General features: G+C 30.8%; 1 protein-coding gene across 1 annotated transcript; it reads right to left on the bottom strand.

The window, feature by feature from the left end:
- Positions 1-1,721: 1,721 nt before the first annotated feature.
- Positions 1,722-11,007, bottom strand: LOC110265340 (protein STRICTOSIDINE SYNTHASE-LIKE 7). The gene is made up of 4 exons (XM_088502394.1): positions 10,527-11,007; positions 8,335-8,642; positions 7,051-7,183; positions 1,722-2,035 (listed from the first exon to the last, which is right to left on the bottom strand). The coding sequence occupies exons 1-4, from the start codon at positions 10,983-10,985 to the stop codon at positions 1,748-1,750; spliced, it is 1,188 nt and encodes a 395-aa protein (XP_088358520.1). The 5' UTR covers positions 10,986-11,007; the 3' UTR covers positions 1,722-1,747.
- Positions 11,008-18,195: the final 7,188 nt, after the last annotated feature.

Genomic DNA, 18,195 nt, shown 5'->3' with positions numbered 1-18,195 from the left:
GATATCAACTTTCCCTTGAATGCCATTTTCGGATAGTGCAGAGAGTTGGAAAGAGGGGATGAAGATCTGATGCATGCAAGATGAGATGGATTACCTTTAACCTAAGCTTGATTTGGATTAGATTTTCTGCTTTAGCTTCTGTGCTTCAAGCTTAGATTTTCTCTTTCTTGCTTCTTTGGTTACTGGCTTATGGAGGAAGCTTTTCTTCTCTTTCTTACTTTTTGTGAAGTTGATTTTACTTGGTCAGAAAGTAGAAGAAACGTTGCACTTCAAGAGGGAGAAGACTTCAATCTTACAAAAGAAGCCTTGTGAGATGGATATGGGTTTGGATTGAATTTCTATAAGGCAACCCGGATGGCCCATAAGATCCTTTGGCTTTGTTTCTTTTGGGCTGAGCTTGATTATTTTCCCATCAGCCTGCAACACAAAATAAATAATTAGCAACATATACTTATTAATTAAACAAATCTAATTATTTATTTTGCCAAAAATAATGTTTGTTATCACTAATTAATTAAGTTAATTTCTTAACTCAACACCTGTTTTGATCCTTAAGGTTTAAATTAAAGTGTCACCCTAAGGTCAAAGTTAAATAATTAACGGAATGTCCTACGTGACAGCAGTGCAAGAACAAGATTGATAATCTAGAAAATAAGTACAAGCTCCAATGGTACAAAATCAACAATGAATGCATCAATATATTTATTTATCATTCTCCTTTGTTCTATAGAAAATATTTTATTTAAATTGTATGGAGAATGATAAATAAATATATTGATGCATTGACGGTTGATTTTGTGCCTATGGAGCTTGTACTTGTTCTCCATATTATTGATCTTGTTCTTGTACTGCTATCACGTAGGACATTCCGTTAATTATTTAACTTTGACCTCACAATGGGACTACATTGAATCTAAATGAAACTTTTTTAGATTTAAATAAAACACTTTAAACCTTAAGGACTAAAACAGAATTACACCTAAACGTAGGAAGATCAATTTAGCACTTTATCCTATTTAAAAATATTTAAAATAATTTAAAATATGATATACGTTTAAATCAAATATATTTTGAATTTAAATAATTTACCTTTAGGTTATTGTTTTAAAATGAGTTTGTGTTAGTTAGTAGTATAGGTATTAAGTTTTGTATTTATTAGCTAGCTAGTTAGTGTTAGATGCAATTATTATTTAGCTGTATTTTTGGTTTATGAAATAAACATATTTAAATATATTGTTTAAATATATTAATATATTATACAATATATTATTTAAAAAATATGTAAAATAATTTAAAATATAATATATGTTTTTAAAAACTGAATACCGAATACATGTTTTATATATATTAATTATTAATTTATATATATTTAAATAATTTGTAAATACCCATCGAATATAGGAGTTAGAGAAATAATTTATAATAAATTTAAATAATATTATATAAATAAGACTAATTCTGATAAATCAATCGCAACTTATTTTATATTGTACATACTTAATATAAAAAGTGATTAACTCATATTCACACATATAAATTATCTCATTTTTTTTTTATTTGGGTCGAATTTGTAATACAACTAATAACAAAAATCTGATTAAAATCAAACCATAGAATAGTTTAACAATACAGATATAAGATTAAAGTGTACACAACATACAACACCGCGGAAGTAGTATATAGTCTATATAGAACTAAACAGTTGAATAACGTGCATAATATATATAACTTATATTATTTTTTATTTTTATTTTTTTGAAGATGATGAGTTGATAGCAGGATATTGCTTCACATCAAGACGTAGTATAAAGGGATAAAAAAGGGAACCACAATAAATGTGATCACCAATTTTAATTCCACTTGCTAATGCTAATTTGGGATCAGAATAGTGAGCAATTGGTTTTCCATCCAAATCCACAGATATAACTCCTCCATTTTTCGCTATACTTGGATTCACTACATACTTTGCGAACATTCCTAAAGCCTTCCGAATCAAGGGATATTTGAATATTATATCCAGTTCTGAGGTTGATCCCTGCGTTAATTCAAAAGCACAAAAAAAAAAAAAAAAAAAAAACATTATAACGTGTTATTACTTCTTATAGGCATTGATTACCAAAATTTTAAACTATAGACATTTGATTGAAAAATAATGTTTGCAACATATAGTGATTTAAAGTTAAAAAAAGTTTAATTACTCTGCTGCTGATCCTATAATTTCGCAAAATTTTTAATTAGATCTTTATACTTTTTTTTCTTTTAATTGAATTTTTGCACCAAAAATTTTTTTTAATTGGGTCCCTACACTTTTTTTTTTTCTTTTTATTTAGGTCCCTGTACCAATTCTTTTTTTTTAGCTGGATCCCTATAAAATTAAGCCAATTACTACTAAGAGGGACTTAATTGAAAAAAAAATTTGGTACAGGAATCCAATTAAAAAGAAAAAAAATATAGGGATAAACAGCGTAATTAAACCTTAAAAAAATATGAAATATGTTAGAAACAAAAAGAGACTAAACTAAAGAAAGTATGATGTATTATTATTGAGTGAGTCGTGAAAGATACAATATATAAAAGTATATATAGGAGTTAGAAGAATCAAAGTAATAAAAACGTATAATTCTACTGTAAATAGACAGATATGCTATATAAATATAAATGATGCTAATTGATCTTAATTGATCCTAATTATATCTTAACATCCCCCCTCAAACTCAAGTAGGAGCTAAAGATACCATCTTGAGTTTGGATACTAGAGTCCGAAAACGAATTGGATGATGAGCCTTCGTGAATTTATCAGCAGTCTGATATAGGGTTCCAACAGGTATGAGACGAACAACATCAATAAGGAAACGTTGCCAGATAAAGTGACAATCAATCTCAATGTGTTTGGTGCGCTAATGAAAAACATCATTATGGGCAATCTGAATAGTATTGTGGTTGTCGCAAAAAATATCAGTTGGGGACAATTGAGGAAATGAGAGAGTCACCAAGAAATAAACAATAACCAGTAGTAGAGCGACAATCAGTGGGATCACCAGCCCAATCAGCATCTGAGTACACCTAAAGGGTTATAGATGAATGGGTAGAAAAATGAAGGCCATGAAACATAGTGCCTTTGATTATTGAAGAATGAGAAGAACTGCTGCATATATAGTGAGTAATACGAGGAGCTGACAAGAACTGGATAGGCGATGTCTAGTCGTGTGACAGTCAAGTAGATAATACCTCCAATTAACTGTCGATAAAGGGTAGGATTATCCAAAACAGTGTCATCCATAGGAGTAAATCGAACATTAGGCTCAAGAGGAGTAGACTCAGTGCGACAATCTGTAATTATAGCTCAAGAAAGAAGATTTGAAGCATACTTAGCTTGAGAGAGATAGATACCGTCATCTATGGATATGACTTATAGGCCAAGAAAATAACTGAGAGAACCAAGATCTTTCATCTCAAAAGTGTGGTGAAGAGATGCTTTAAGATCAGAGATACCATCAACATCATTTCCAGTAATGATCATGTCATCAACATATAAGAGTAAAAGAACAACCCCATGTTCACTTTTACGAATAAAGAGAGCATTCTCATGAGGGCTGCAAGTGAAACCGAGATTGCATATAGTGGTTCTGAACTTTTCAAACCATTCACAAAGAGCTTGCTTAAGACCATAAAAAGCCTTACGAAGAGACAGACTTTGCTAGGAGGACAAGGATATCCTGGGGTGGTTTCATACAAACCCTCTTTTTCAATTCCCCATTAAGAAATGCATTATTCACATCCATCTGACTGAGAGATCATTTTTTTACGGCAGTAATGGCCAGGAGAGCGTGAACAGATGTGAGACGAGCAACAAGAGCAAAAGAGGTGGATTTTTTACCTTAGAAGAACGATTAGAGGGAAGAGGTATGACAGCAGGAGCAGGATCATCGTGCGGTCTGGAATCATCAGGAGATGAAGAAGGCAGAAGAGTAGGAAGCTCGAGAGGTTGACTGGAGGTAGAACCTGTAGAATCATCACTAGGAAAAAGATAAATATTGGGGTTAGTAAAAAATGGTGATTGAGAAGGAATAAACTCAAATGGGGAGAACTTAGAAAACATGTGATGCTCTCATAATACAACATGATGAGATATACAGATACATCTAGAAAGAGGATCCTAACAACGATAATCCTTGTGTTCAGTGTCATAACCAAGAAAATAACATATGCGAGCTCGATGTTCAAGCTTACTATGTTCATGAGGCTGAATAAGAACAAAACAGACATAAGCAAAAACTCGAAGAGAACTGTAATCTAAAGAAGTAAGATAAAGACGCTCAAAGGGAGTAATGTTACCAAGGACAAAAGAAGGAAGTCTATTGATAATATGGACAGTAGTAAGAATGGCTTCACCCCAAGTACGCTCAAGACACGAAGAAGAAATACGCATTGCACGAACAGAGTCAAGAATGTGACAGTGTTTGTGTTTAGTTCGTCCATTTTGTTGAGACGTACCAGGGTAAAAAATCTCAGAGAAGGTACCCTATTCAGCAAGAAAATTTAAAAGTTTGAAGTCACAGTATTCCATAGTATTATCGTGTTGAAAATCTTTAATGACTTTGAAAAATGAGTTTTAATGATAGTGGAAAAATTAATATAAATATGAGATAACTCATGGTGATTAGTCATCAAATAAACCCAAGTAAAGTGTGAATAATCATCAATGAAAACTATAAAGTATCGAGCCCCTCGCATAGAAGCAGTGGGACGGGGCCCAAACATCAGAGTGGAAAAGATCAAAAGGAGAGCAAGTAAAAGATGAATTATTGTGAAAAGATAAAGCAGATTGTTTATCAGTTTGATAAGAAATGCAATCAAAAGACTCATTATTAACCTGATCCAAAACACCCTTAGACACAAGAGGACGCAATTTTTCTAATGAGCTGTGGGCAAGACAGTGATGCCACAAGTAAAGGATAGATGGAGAAGAAACAATACAGAGATTTGACACAGGAGGAATATGAAGATTCTCGAGTTCAAATAACCTTCTGACCTTACGTCTAGTCCTGATGATTTATTCCGTCCGACGATCCTGTACACGACAACTAGAAATAGAAAAATTGACATCAAAATCAAGATCAACAAGTTGACCAACAAAAATAAGATTAAAGTTTAATTTTGGAATATAATAAGTATCAGGAAGATTAAAATTTGATTGTGAAATAAAATCCTTATGTGTTGCATGCAAGAGAGAATCATCAACAGTATTGACAGAAGGTGCATTTGTAGTGGGAGATAAAGACGAGAAAAGATGACGCAAAGGAGACATGTGATGAAGGCAACCGGAATCAAAATACCATTCAGAATTAACGGGAGGAATTGAAAAAGCAGCAGGAGTATTACCAAAAAAAGAAAGAAGTTGCTTAAGAAGGGACTCAATATCGGATAGAGAAACAGGAGACGGGTATAGAGAAACGGAGTTGGTAGATTCAGTAGCAGCAGCAAAAGCAGGCAACATTCTTGTAGAAGTTGGGACAGCAATAATACTTGGTCTGATTAGGATGTGGTGCGCGAGTAGGACAGGCAGTAATCAAGTGTCCTAAAAGCTTGCAATAATGGTGGAACATTGTTGGACAATTGTAGCTAATGTGACCTTTCTGCCTGCGTTTCTGACAATCAATACAAGGATAAGAAGAGGTGCCCAAAACAATTACAATTTCGACAGAATTTATCCTTTCTGTCTATGGTAGCAAAGACATCCGATTTTTTCATAATAGTAAAAACAAAGGTGAAAGAGAGAAGAAACTGCAGGACAGAAATTGAGAAAACGGGGTGCAAAATTGGAAAGAGTTCACCAAAAAATCTTAGGATGAGTCCCACAGTATGCTATGTCAGTGCCACATCAACGGATGGAAGACACGTGTTGTTGCAGGAGCGGAGGATGAAGCCACGTCAACGATGACGCGTCAATGACCTGGTTTGCAGATCCGGGGGCATCCGGCCACGGGTCGGATTGCGCCTGCACGCGGGCTGAACACGGGTCGAAGGAAGCCGCGGGTTCGCGACACATCGATGGTTCTGAAGCGTTCTGGAAGGAAGAAAAGATTATGGCAGCAGAGAGCTTGCAGCGGCACGTCAGAGCGTTTCTGGCGACGTGGTTTGGCTCGTTGGATTCAGAACGACGAGACGAAGAGGATGATGTGGTCACTGACAGAGAAAAACGTCGAAAATGTGATCGAAAACAGAGGAAAAGAGACTGTCGAAAAAAGAAAACATGAAAGGCTCTGAACTATTTTTCATCGGAAAAAAAAAAAAACCTAAGTTCTTGATACCATGTTAAAAATAAGGGAGTAAATTGAAAAAAGTATGATGTATTATTGAGTAAGTCGCTAAAGATACAATATACAAGGGTATATATATGTGTTAGAAGAATTAAAACAATAAAAACGTAGAATCCTACAATAAATATATAGATATGTTATATAAATATAAATGATGCTAACTTATTTTAATTGATCGTAATTATATTCTAACAAAATATATAGTCAAAATTAAACTTATTATATATATGATACGAAAATTTAGTTATAAAATTTTAAATCATTAGAAGCTAATAATGATAATTAAAATTATAAGAAATTTCAGATTAATTAAACCATAAAACATGGAGGTCAAGGAAAAGGTTGGCGGGATACTACTCTTTTTGGTATGAATAAAAATTATTAGCATAGAAGGAGATTTCCCCCTTATTTACATAAATATATAGAAGTTCCATTATTTACCATACAAATGATATATATTTATATAGAAAAAATATTTTTTAAAATAAAAGATTAATAAAATAATAAAATAAGATGATAATTACTATTAAATTTATAATTTTTATTATGTACGAGTTTTATTATTTTAAATATGATTACTAGATCTTTATTTTCTTTTACTTTACCAACTTACTCATTACCAATAAAAACACCATACATAATATAATTATAATTATAATTATTGAAGGTAAATATAATTAATAATAAAAAGTAAAAGTAATTTTATTGAAATTGATGAGAATTGTTTTACCGAGCCTAATCCAATCCAATATTGGCCTTGTTCATCATAATGAATGTTATCAGGGTAGCCAGGTAGGTTATCACAAAATTTTTCAACACTTCCTTTCTTAGGGCCTTCTATGTAATATTTCTTGCATTTCATCCTGGATAGATAATCATAGAACCTTCAAATATATGCTCAATATACGGTTAATACAATATAATTTCAATGGAGCACAAGCCTTATTAATTTGCCCATCGCTAATATTAATTACACAATTTTCTTTTGAAAATGTACCTTTCATGCATTTATTTAAATTACTAGAAGTGGTCTAACAGTGAGAGATTTAGATAATATTACATGAGATTATAGCTTCAAATTAAAAGAAATTGACGCGTATGATTAATAATTGTTTTAATTAGAAATTATAATTTGAAGGGAAAAAATTCTAAATGATGTGTATATATATGATTTTTTTTTTTTTTTTTTGGTATTAGAGTCAATAACTAACTTTATAATACACTCTAAAGTCCATTAGCCCATTAAGATTATTATTAGGATCATTATAAGATTATTAACAATCAATTAAGGATATACTTAGTCTATAAACAAATGCCAATAATGGTGCAATACAAAAACTCTCTATGAATATTCTTTCAAAAATAATACTATTCGTATATTAAAATTAGTTACTAAAATTATTTATTAATGTATTTGTGTATAATATATATATATATATATATATATATATATAATTTATTTTTAATATATATTTATATTTTAACATGTATTTTATACTGATAATTGACTTTGATAACTGATGATTGACTTTGATGACTGATTTTAATGTATATGTAACATAATCAATATTCTTTATCTAAATACAAAAATTATTTGTCTTAAAAATAAAAAATTCTTTCATTCTAATAAAAAATTCTTTCATTCTATTATAATTGCAAGTTATTAAGGCATAAACACCTAAGGTATCCATCGCTATTTTCTTATTTTTGTTTCTGTATACTTTTTCATAAAAAAACAAAAAAAAACAAAAACCTAAACTTAACTAAAATAATTAAAGAGTTTAATTTTAATAAACATTTTATACGGTTATCCAATTATATTCAATTTTTTAAATGATTATTCATGTGATCAATGATAAAACTAGTCATTTTTATTGACATATCTATGTAATTAAGTGCACGTATAAAATTATTTTATATTAATAATTAACATATCAAAATTAAATCATAATTTTTATATACCTTTACTTAAGCATTTTAATAATAGAATGTTCTAACAGAATGTAACACTTACAGAACACTTTCACAGAAGATGATAAATTGCTGATCTGGTGAGACAGCAACACCATTGGGGAAGTAGAGATTATGGACAAGCACTTTTGTTTTCTTTGTTTTTGGATCATAACTCATGAATCTACCATGAGGCTTACCCTCCAACAAGTCTAAGAAGTGTTCCTTTAATGAGTATTTGTATGAAGCATCTGTGAAATAAATGGTACCATCTTTTGCTACATCAACACCATCCGTTAATTTGAATTTCAATCCATCAACCTCATCGGTAAGAAGCTCTACCTTCTTATCCTTTGTAATTCTCAACAACCCCTACATCATTAAATTAATTAAGTTGAATTCCGAGTGTACAGATCAGTGTTTAAAAAATATAGATTAGAAAGTGCATATTATTGCCATACTACATTATTTCTCAATTTTAATTATTATTAATTGATTCATCTTGTCTTATAATAATGTATAGCTTCTTTTTTTTATATAATTTTTTAGGAATATTCTTACTTCAATATTAATATAATTAACATTTTAATGAAAAATTAACTATATAATTGATTTTTTATATATATATTTAGTTAAACTTAATTGTATGTTAAATTCGTCACGTTAATTTTTTTATTATTGTGCTTTTATAAATTAAAATTTTATAATCCTTAATTGGATATTAACTTTTAGTTAAAAATAAAATGATTTGTATACTACATGTTATTGTTTCGCTCTTTTAATTTAAAATTTGTATTATATATTATCTTACTGATATATAATTAATTAATATACTTACTTCATGTCAGGCAGCTTGTTCATATCTTATGTAAGCTTAACTGTATTATATTCGTCCTTTTGTCATATATAGTCATATCTTAATTAGTACTAATAATTAATAATCCGTAGTTAGCTTCTACACCAATTTGTCAATTATCATTAGTAAAGTAAGGGAAAGAAGAAACAAGTGACAATATTATATGCAAATATAATTTCTCTATGCAAATTATGTATCTGACATATATATTAGCTACTAATAAGTTGTATCTTAGTTATAATTTATTTATAAGAATAGAAAGTAAGTTTCATTTGTATCTTAATTTCTAAACATATTACTGCACTATATATATATATATATATTGTAGAACAAAAAATATTGCTAGCTGGTGTCTGAGTATCTTTGTATCCATAACTGGACTTATATATTCATTCATTTAGTTGAGTTAATTTTCATGCCATATTAATTCATCAATAATACAAAATAAATAAATGAAACTCATCATTACAGATTAAAAGAAGAGGATTTAATTTTGTCATACTCAAATACCTACTATATTAATTTAATTATCTAATAACAGCTAGTTTAACTTTAGAAAGATGAGTTTCTAAAACACCATAATATAATAGACAACAATGACAGACATAAACTAAAAATATTTAGTAAATAAAACTAAAAATTATTTTCAATAAATAAAAGTATTTTAATTTTTAAAATTTTAAAAGACTTTAATAATAAATGTAAATATATAAAAAATACTATATACCTACAAAAAATCAATCACCAAATAATTATTATATATATATTATTTAACTTATTTTTAATATATATATATATATATATTATTTTAATATGTATTATTTATGAATAACTAATTCAATAAATTTATCCTTTTTCACGCATAATATAATTATATTTTTTATTTTCAAATAAAAAAATATTTATACTTTTAAAAAATACTTACACTTCTTCAAAATACCTTATCAAACCTAACTTTGATCTAATTATATATACAAAACCATCATATCATCTTCATTTTTAAATAGAAAGATTCTTTCCAAAACACATAAATAAAAATAGGTAGAACTGTCGAATAGTTGTTTTTATGTAAAATTATTTGTTGATAATTATTAAATATAATTTAATATATTTGATTAAATTATTATCTAACATTTTTCGGTTAGCATCTTCGTACAAAAATAACGACTAAATTTTCACCATAAAAATATAAATAGTTTTATGAGTTATACTAGGTGTATATTAAAATTAGTCATCAAAGTCAGTTATTAGTGTAAAATATATGCTAAAATATAAATACACGTTAAAAATAATTAAATCACACATGTATTTATACACAGATATATTAGTAGCTGATTTTAGTGCCTAATTTTAATATACAAATAACATTTTTGTAGTTTTATAATATCTAACACGGGTACCTTATTGGCATCGCCAACAATGAGTGCACCGCCGTGATCCAAAGCTACCCCAAGCGGTCTTCCACCGGTGTTGACCCAATCTTCCACCACCTCCGAGCCACTCACTGAGTCATCACTCAACTTGACTCGCTTGATCCAACCATCCCTACACCCCGTGTAAACCACGTTCGTTGCCACGTCGTAAACTAAATCTTCCGGCCCCGCCACGCGTCCATTTCCGACAACCTCAGACCCTCGTCGCATGTTGTCGTTGCGAGCCAGCGTGCCAGCCACCAAGTTGGGCCGGCTTATCTCGTGTGCTGGTAACAGAACCGGCTCAAACGGGTCGAGCCGGAATAAAACCGCAGCGATAACCACAGGAAGAAGAAGGACGATGACAAAGAACGTTGTCCTTCTTCTTCTTCCTTGAAGTTCAGAAGGAGTTAGTGAAACTGAGTCACAACGTTTTGAACCTGACATTTTCGTTGTCAAACGGTGTTGACTTTAGTATAAGGTGAGAGATGTGTTAATTGACATTGAAATACGTTACTTTATATATAGAAAGTTATCAAATTAAAGTACTAGAAATACCAGGACTAGCTTCTTTTATGATTTATAGTCATTAAATAGTCATTAATAATAATTTTAATAGTGTGAGATTGGTGTAAAATTTTATTTAATGATTTATTTTTCTTTGTTAGTTACATGCTGGCCAGAATTTAATAAAATTACTGATTCCTAGATTTTTTATTAAAGTATATTATATTATAAGAAAAATTTCAAGTGTACCGAAAATACTGGTGTTCTAATTATTTTAACTATTGATTTAATTAATATATATTATATATACTTTTTATAATTTAGATCAACAATTAAAATAACTGAAACACTAATATTTTCGATATACTTAAAATTCTTCCTATATTATATATGTTTGTAATAAACTAATAATATCCACACACATGACACAGATAACAACCCATAATAATACTACGTAGACAGCAAATCACATATCAACAACGAGGGCTAAAGTGTAAATTTGATTAAGTTCGAGAATCTCAGTTATTCCTACATTTATTTAATTAATTAAGAACTATATGTAGAGCAGTTGTAACTTTTCTCTGTATATTTGAATTAATAAATAAGTTTAATTTTGATGTAGTAATAATGTAAAACATTTTATACATTTGTGTAATTATAACTATTTTTTTAAATGATTATTTACATGATGAATATAAAAAATAATTATTTTTATTAATATAACTGTTATGTGATTAGATATATGTGTAAAATAGTTTTATATTGACCATATATCAAAATTAAATTATTAATGAATATAATGTAGGGTTTTGTGTTTTACTTTCATTCCATTATATCCTGAAATACAATGAATATTAATGGTGACACAAATATTCTAGTGAGTATAAAACTGTATTAGCTTTATTATTTTTGCTTAAAGTTAAACTAAGGTATACAGGGACTACATTTTAGCCCACTCAACTAACCCAATAGAAAAAAAAATAGTTTTTTTAGAGTAAAGTATTATTTTTATTTCTAATGTTTGGGTAAGTCCCAAAGTTATTTTTAACGATTAAATCGTCCTATTTAAGTATCTAAATTTTAAAATTGGCTCAATGTTATCTTACCGTTAGGAATTTGTTAACAAAATTAACGACAAGACAAAATTGAGAGGATTTTAAAATGTTAGGGACTTAAATAAGACAAAAATATTGGGGACAAAAACGATATATAGAAATATACTTTAATTTTATCTTTTAATAATATTAATTTTTTACGGTATATAGTTATTCAATTATTTTTTAATCACATCTAAGTAAATTACACTTAATCACATTATTTTCATTCTAAATAAATTTATTTTTTTATAATTTTACTCTTACAAATTTTTACTCATCATGAAATGTTTATAAATGATTAGTACATAAACTTGCGAAAAAGAAAAAAATGATATATATATATATATATATATATATATATATATATATATAATAAAGTATAAATTGTACCTTTTATTTCTAATGTATCGAAATTCTTTAATGTTTAATTTAGTTAAACTTTATTTTTAATAATTTTAATCTTTTTTTCAATAATTTTAATTTTTTACCACAAATAATTACTTAATTTATTTTTTAATTTTGCACTTAATCAAAAATAAATTCACTTAAAAAAATAATGTGATTAAGAATAAAATTAAAAAAATAATTGAATAATTATCTACCGTAAAAATTTGATATATTGAAGAATAAAATTAAAAATAAAGTTTAACTAAATTAAACATTAAACAATTTCGATACATTAGAAACAAAAAGGTACAATTCATACTTTATTGTATATGTATCATTTTTTTTCTTTTCCGCAAGTTTATGTACTAGTCATTCTACAAACATTTCATGATGATAAAACATCTTTAAAAATAAAATTATAAAAAAATAAATTATTTAGAATAAAAGTAATGTGATTAAGTGTAATTTACTTAGATGCAATTAAAAAATAATTGAATAAATATGTACCGTAGAAAATTGATATTATTGAAGGATAAAATTAAAATTTATTTCTATGTATCGTTTTTGTCCCCAATGTTTTTGTCTTATTTAAGTCGCTAACGTTTCAAAATCGTCTCAATTTTGTCTCGCCGTCAATTCTGTTAACAAATCCCTAATGATAGACAACATTGAGCCAATTTTAAAACGTTAGAAACTTAAATAGAACGATTTAAAGTTAGGGACAATTTCAAGACTTACCCCAAACATGTGGGACAAAAACAATACTTTATGCTTCTTTAAATTATTTTTCCTGTTTCAAGGGGGCAGCCAAGCTTAACAGCTAAAAAAATAAATTTTAATTTTGAATTTTATTTAAAAATACATATAAAGATATAAAATTTACAAGAAAACGAACATGCACAGTCAAAAGTCAAAAGTCAAAATACCAAACTACCAAAGTCATACATATACATGTTCAACATATTAATATTTGACTATTTGTAGTATTTCACTATTTAGTTAAGTAAAAAATAAAAAATAAAAAAATAATAATAGCAATAATAATCAGGTGATGACACCCCTTAATCAAGAGGAGCCGCCCCTAATTTGGACTGTATGACTAATTTATCATATAGAAAAATCATGGTTCTGAAAACCGGTTTGAACCGGCCAGTCGGACCGGTCGAACCGTAAACCGTTGAGAAAAGCGATTTGAACAATAAATAAAACCACAAATTTTAGAAACCGCTATCAAACCAGTGAACTGATTAGGAATCGGTCGGTCGAACCGAACTGTGACCCGACCGGTTTTTAGAGAAGGCAACTAAACGTTGCCGTTTCAATCCCCAAAAATCCCTAACTATTACTCCATCGCACAGCCAAGCCCTAATCGAGCTCCTCAGTCCTCTCAGTCTCGCACACACACTCAGGCAGGGGGAGGGCTCCTCAATCTCATCGAGCTCACCTCCGTCCAGCCACCGTCTCGTGCTGCCGCCGTCATCGTTCCTTCGAACAGCCACCGCCTCGTGCTCGCTCACTTCGCCTCCATCGCGCAGCAGTCAGCGCAACCTTCGAAGCCTCCATCGGGCAGCAGCCATCGCGACCTTCGAAGCCACCGTTTGCTGCTCTGTCTCCCTCGGTGTCTCTGTCTCTCTTGGTCACTCGGTGTCTTTGTTTCTGTCTCTCGGTGTCTCTGTCCCCTTCTGCAACCACTCTTCTCTCTTGTGTATTCTCTTGGTAATTTTTTTTAACTATGAATTTATGATTGAATAATTGCTTGATTCTATGTGGTTTACTGATATAGTGAAGTTTTGTGAACTCTGATTCAAGTCATTCAACTGTAAACTGATATGGTGATATAGTGATTGAATAATTGTTTTTCTATGAACTGTGAAGTGTGAACTAATATAGTGATTGAATAATTGATTGAATAATTGTTTGCCTGTTTTAACTGATTTTTCAACTGAATAATTGAAATTGAAATTGAAATTCTGCAACTAATTGATAGGTAGGTTTTGTTTGTTTATTTCTCTTGAATTGAAATTGAAATTCTGCAACTAATTTTCTGGTTTGAGTAAGAGTCAGCTTTTTCTGCTATTTAACTTTATGTTGTTTTATGGGAGTACAGCTTGATGGAGCTATTAAGGAAGCTTTTGATGTGGCCTACAACAATATATATGCATTCCATGCTGCTCAGAAGACACCTGAGAGAATTGTTGAGAACATGAAAGTATGTATGTCATCCCAATTCTTATTCTTACTTTGGATCATCCATGTTTTATTAAGTCAATTTTTTAAACAGTTGAAAATAAATTATTTAACGATATGTTAAGTGGTGTTCTTTTATGACAATTGTTGCTTGCCAACTTTATTTGAAAAAGGCTAGATATTCCTAGAAAGATTAAATACAAAATACGTGGAAGATTTATTTTGGTTCTAGTCAGATGTGCATTACTGCCCCTGATTTATGGATTTTCACCATTATGTTTGTGCCAAGTCCTTTGATTTTGTAATTATGCTTATGTGTTTGTTCATTCTTGGGGTGTTACACCAATATTTTTATTTTGAGTCTTCTGAAAATATCAGGGAGTTCAATGCAAGCGAGTTGCAAGAAGTATTAATTCTGTGGGTCTTTCTGTTCTTGGAGGAACTGCTGTATTACCATCAACAGTTTTGATGCTTTCTATTGTAAGTGAAAATTTTTATCAAACTTGAATCAGTTGGATGTTGACATGTTTATGTTTGATTGGTTGTTTTTGTTATTTGACTTTTGAGTTTGTATTTAAATGAGATTATAACATTCTGATTTATGTAACACTTTTAATTGAGATGATATTTTAAGATTTATATTAGACTATAATTATGTTTTAATGTGTTTATTTATATTTTATTTATTATTTTTTCGGTTCAACTACAGTCGAACCGATTGAACCTATAAACCAATAAACCAATAGTTAAAACGATTCGATAACTGGTTCGATTTTCAGAACTTGAGATAAACACATCTGTTTATTCGTCGATCGATTTGATAATCCTTGTAATATTTAATTCGTAAACATATAATCACTCTTATTTAATAGGAAGAAATAAAGCAAATGATATTTGGTCAACGCCCCAATAGGGGTTAAGGGTTTAATACTTTAATGGGCTCTGACCACTGAGAGATTTTATTTTAATTTTAGAGCATAATAAAATCCTTTCTCTAATAATTTACCCACAAAAAAAAAAAAAAAAACCTTTCTCTAAGTCATTCTACGATTATTTTTTAAAAAGTTCATTATATACTCTCTCTTTTTCTTTAGTTATTTTGTAATAATATAAAAAATAATTATTCATGTAAAAATTTTTTCTTATTGATCGTACTTAGAAATCCCTTTTATTACCCTTTATCCAGAAATGAACAAAGATTTTTGAGTCACGAGTCTCAATGTCTTGTGAGTTGTCACTTTGAAATGTGTTGGTTTTACGTTGATTACTTCTATTGAAAATATTTTTAAGTAAAGATAATATCATGAATGTTAGATAATTCAATTAAACCTATCAAATCATTTAATATGTTGAAGAAGATATTCTTATTGTAAACTATTTAATTTTTAAGGAGTAAACTACCATTTCTATCCACGAAAGTTGAAAACGCTGACATATCTATTTATAGAAGATAAAAATTACCATTTGTACCCATAAAAATTGACTTTTGCAAGCAAAATTATCCAATCCCTAAAAAATTAAATAAAATTCCTAAATTACCCTTTTCTCCACCACTATCATCTCCTCCCCCTTTCTCTCTCTCTCTCTCTCTCTCAATGTTCTCAGCTACCCAATTCCAACATCAACCACATACCACCGTATCACCCTCCTCATCACTGTTTATCCCCTTCTCCGCCAGCAACGTTGCAGACCTACGCCGAGCCCAGGAGCACCGCGCCAGCTTCTCCTCGTCACCATCACCATCGGCCTCGAACCAGAGCCTACTACATCAGAAACCCTCCTCTTCATGCTACCTTATCGCCGCCGTAGCCAACCATCTTCACCTCTTTCTGCGTCGTAGAACCACCACCGTCGATGCCTGATCCCTGCCGTTGTTATATCTACCTCTCCCCTGATTTCCTTTTGCTTTGTTCTTCATTACAGGTTTTGATCTTAAATATGAGAAATTGACAATTTTTTGTGAAGGTTCTAAGAAATTAGGGTTTTATTTTGAATCTATGCATGTTCTATTCTTCAATTTGATCTGAGTTTATTCTTTTTTGTGATTTTGAAGAGGATAGTGGCTGAGCTATGTTGATGTTCAAGGGGTGAGAGAGGAAAAGTGAGAGAGAGAGAGAGAGAGAGTGAGAGTGAGAGAAAGAGAGAGTAGGAAGGGAGATGATGCTACGGCAGTGGTGGTTTAGGTGCTGCAGATAATGAATGAAGATGGGTGCGTGCGTGAGGGAAGAGAAGGGGGTAGTTTAGGAATTTTATGTAATTATTTAGGGTTTGGGTAATTTTGCTTGCGAAAGTCAATTTTTATGGGTACAAATGGTAATTTTTATTTTCTATGGGTAGATATGTCAGCGTTTTCAACTTTTATGGTAGAAATGATAGTTTACTCATTTTTAAGAGTAAACAACCTGAAATATCCATCAAATTAAAATATCATGAAATTTAAATAAAAAAATTATATGAAAAAAATAATTTTTCGAAAATAATTTTAAGCTTTTGATAGTAACATATTTTTCTTCTTTTGAAAAGGTGGAAGCAGCCCATCTTGAGAAATAAAAAAAATATCAACTATAAATTAAATAGGTTTAATTTATAAATTTTAAATAAAATAGATTTCTATTAATAGTATCCTAACATAGCTCACCTATAAATACCTTTATTATCTTAAGGGTTAAGTACTGAAATCGTCCCTAAGGTCTGGGGTCAAAATCAAAATCGTCCCCGACCTTTTTTCGTTATTAAAATCATCCTCAACGTTCAAAAACGCTTTAAAATCATTCTTTTTACCAATTTTATTTTTTTATTACCAAACTACCCCTCATTAAAAAAATTATAAAATAAAATAAATATAATTATAAAATAAAATAAATAAAAAAGAAAGAAAGTAAAGAAAGGAATAGAGACACAGAGAACGGGGGGTTGGGGGTGGGAAGAGAAAGAAAAAAGGGGGGGGGGGCGGGGAGAAAAAGGGAGCAGGGGGGAGGGGGAAGGGAAGGGCACCACCGCACCACCACCGCACCATCGCACCGCCTTGTCGCCGCCTTGCCGCCCTGCACCACCACTTTCTTCTTCTTCTTCTTCTTCTTCTTCTTCTTCTATTCATGGAACGTGAGAAGCAGATGAATAATCATCTCCTCGCCGCCGCCACCGGTCTTCATTACCGCCGCCGCTCTGCTTCTCGGAGAAAGGGGGAAGGGAACGCGAAGGGAGAAGAGGGGGGAGGGAGGGTTTCGGGAAGAAGAGGGGGAAGGGGAACTCTCCTCGCCACCGCCACTGGTCTTCATTACCGCCGCCGCTCTTCGCTGCCGCCGCCGCTCTGCTCCTCGGGGAAAGGGGGAAGGGAACGCGAAGGGAGAAGAGGGGGGAGGGAGGGTTTCGGGAAGAAGAGGGGGAAAGGTTTCGGGAACGCGAAGGGTTTCACGTACGGACGCCGCCGCTCTTCGCTGCCGCCGCCACCGCTGCTCCTCGCCGGTTTCTGGTTTCTG

The sequence above is a fragment of the Arachis ipaensis genome, chromosome B1 (assembly GCF_059453495.1).
Source record: "Arachis ipaensis isolate K30076 ecotype BB chromosome B1, ASM5945349v1, whole genome shotgun sequence".
Lineage (NCBI taxonomy): Eukaryota > Viridiplantae > Streptophyta > Magnoliopsida > Fabales > Fabaceae > Arachis > Arachis ipaensis.
Note: the sequence above shows the minus strand (reverse complement) of the source record. Positions and strands in the feature narration are given on the sequence as shown.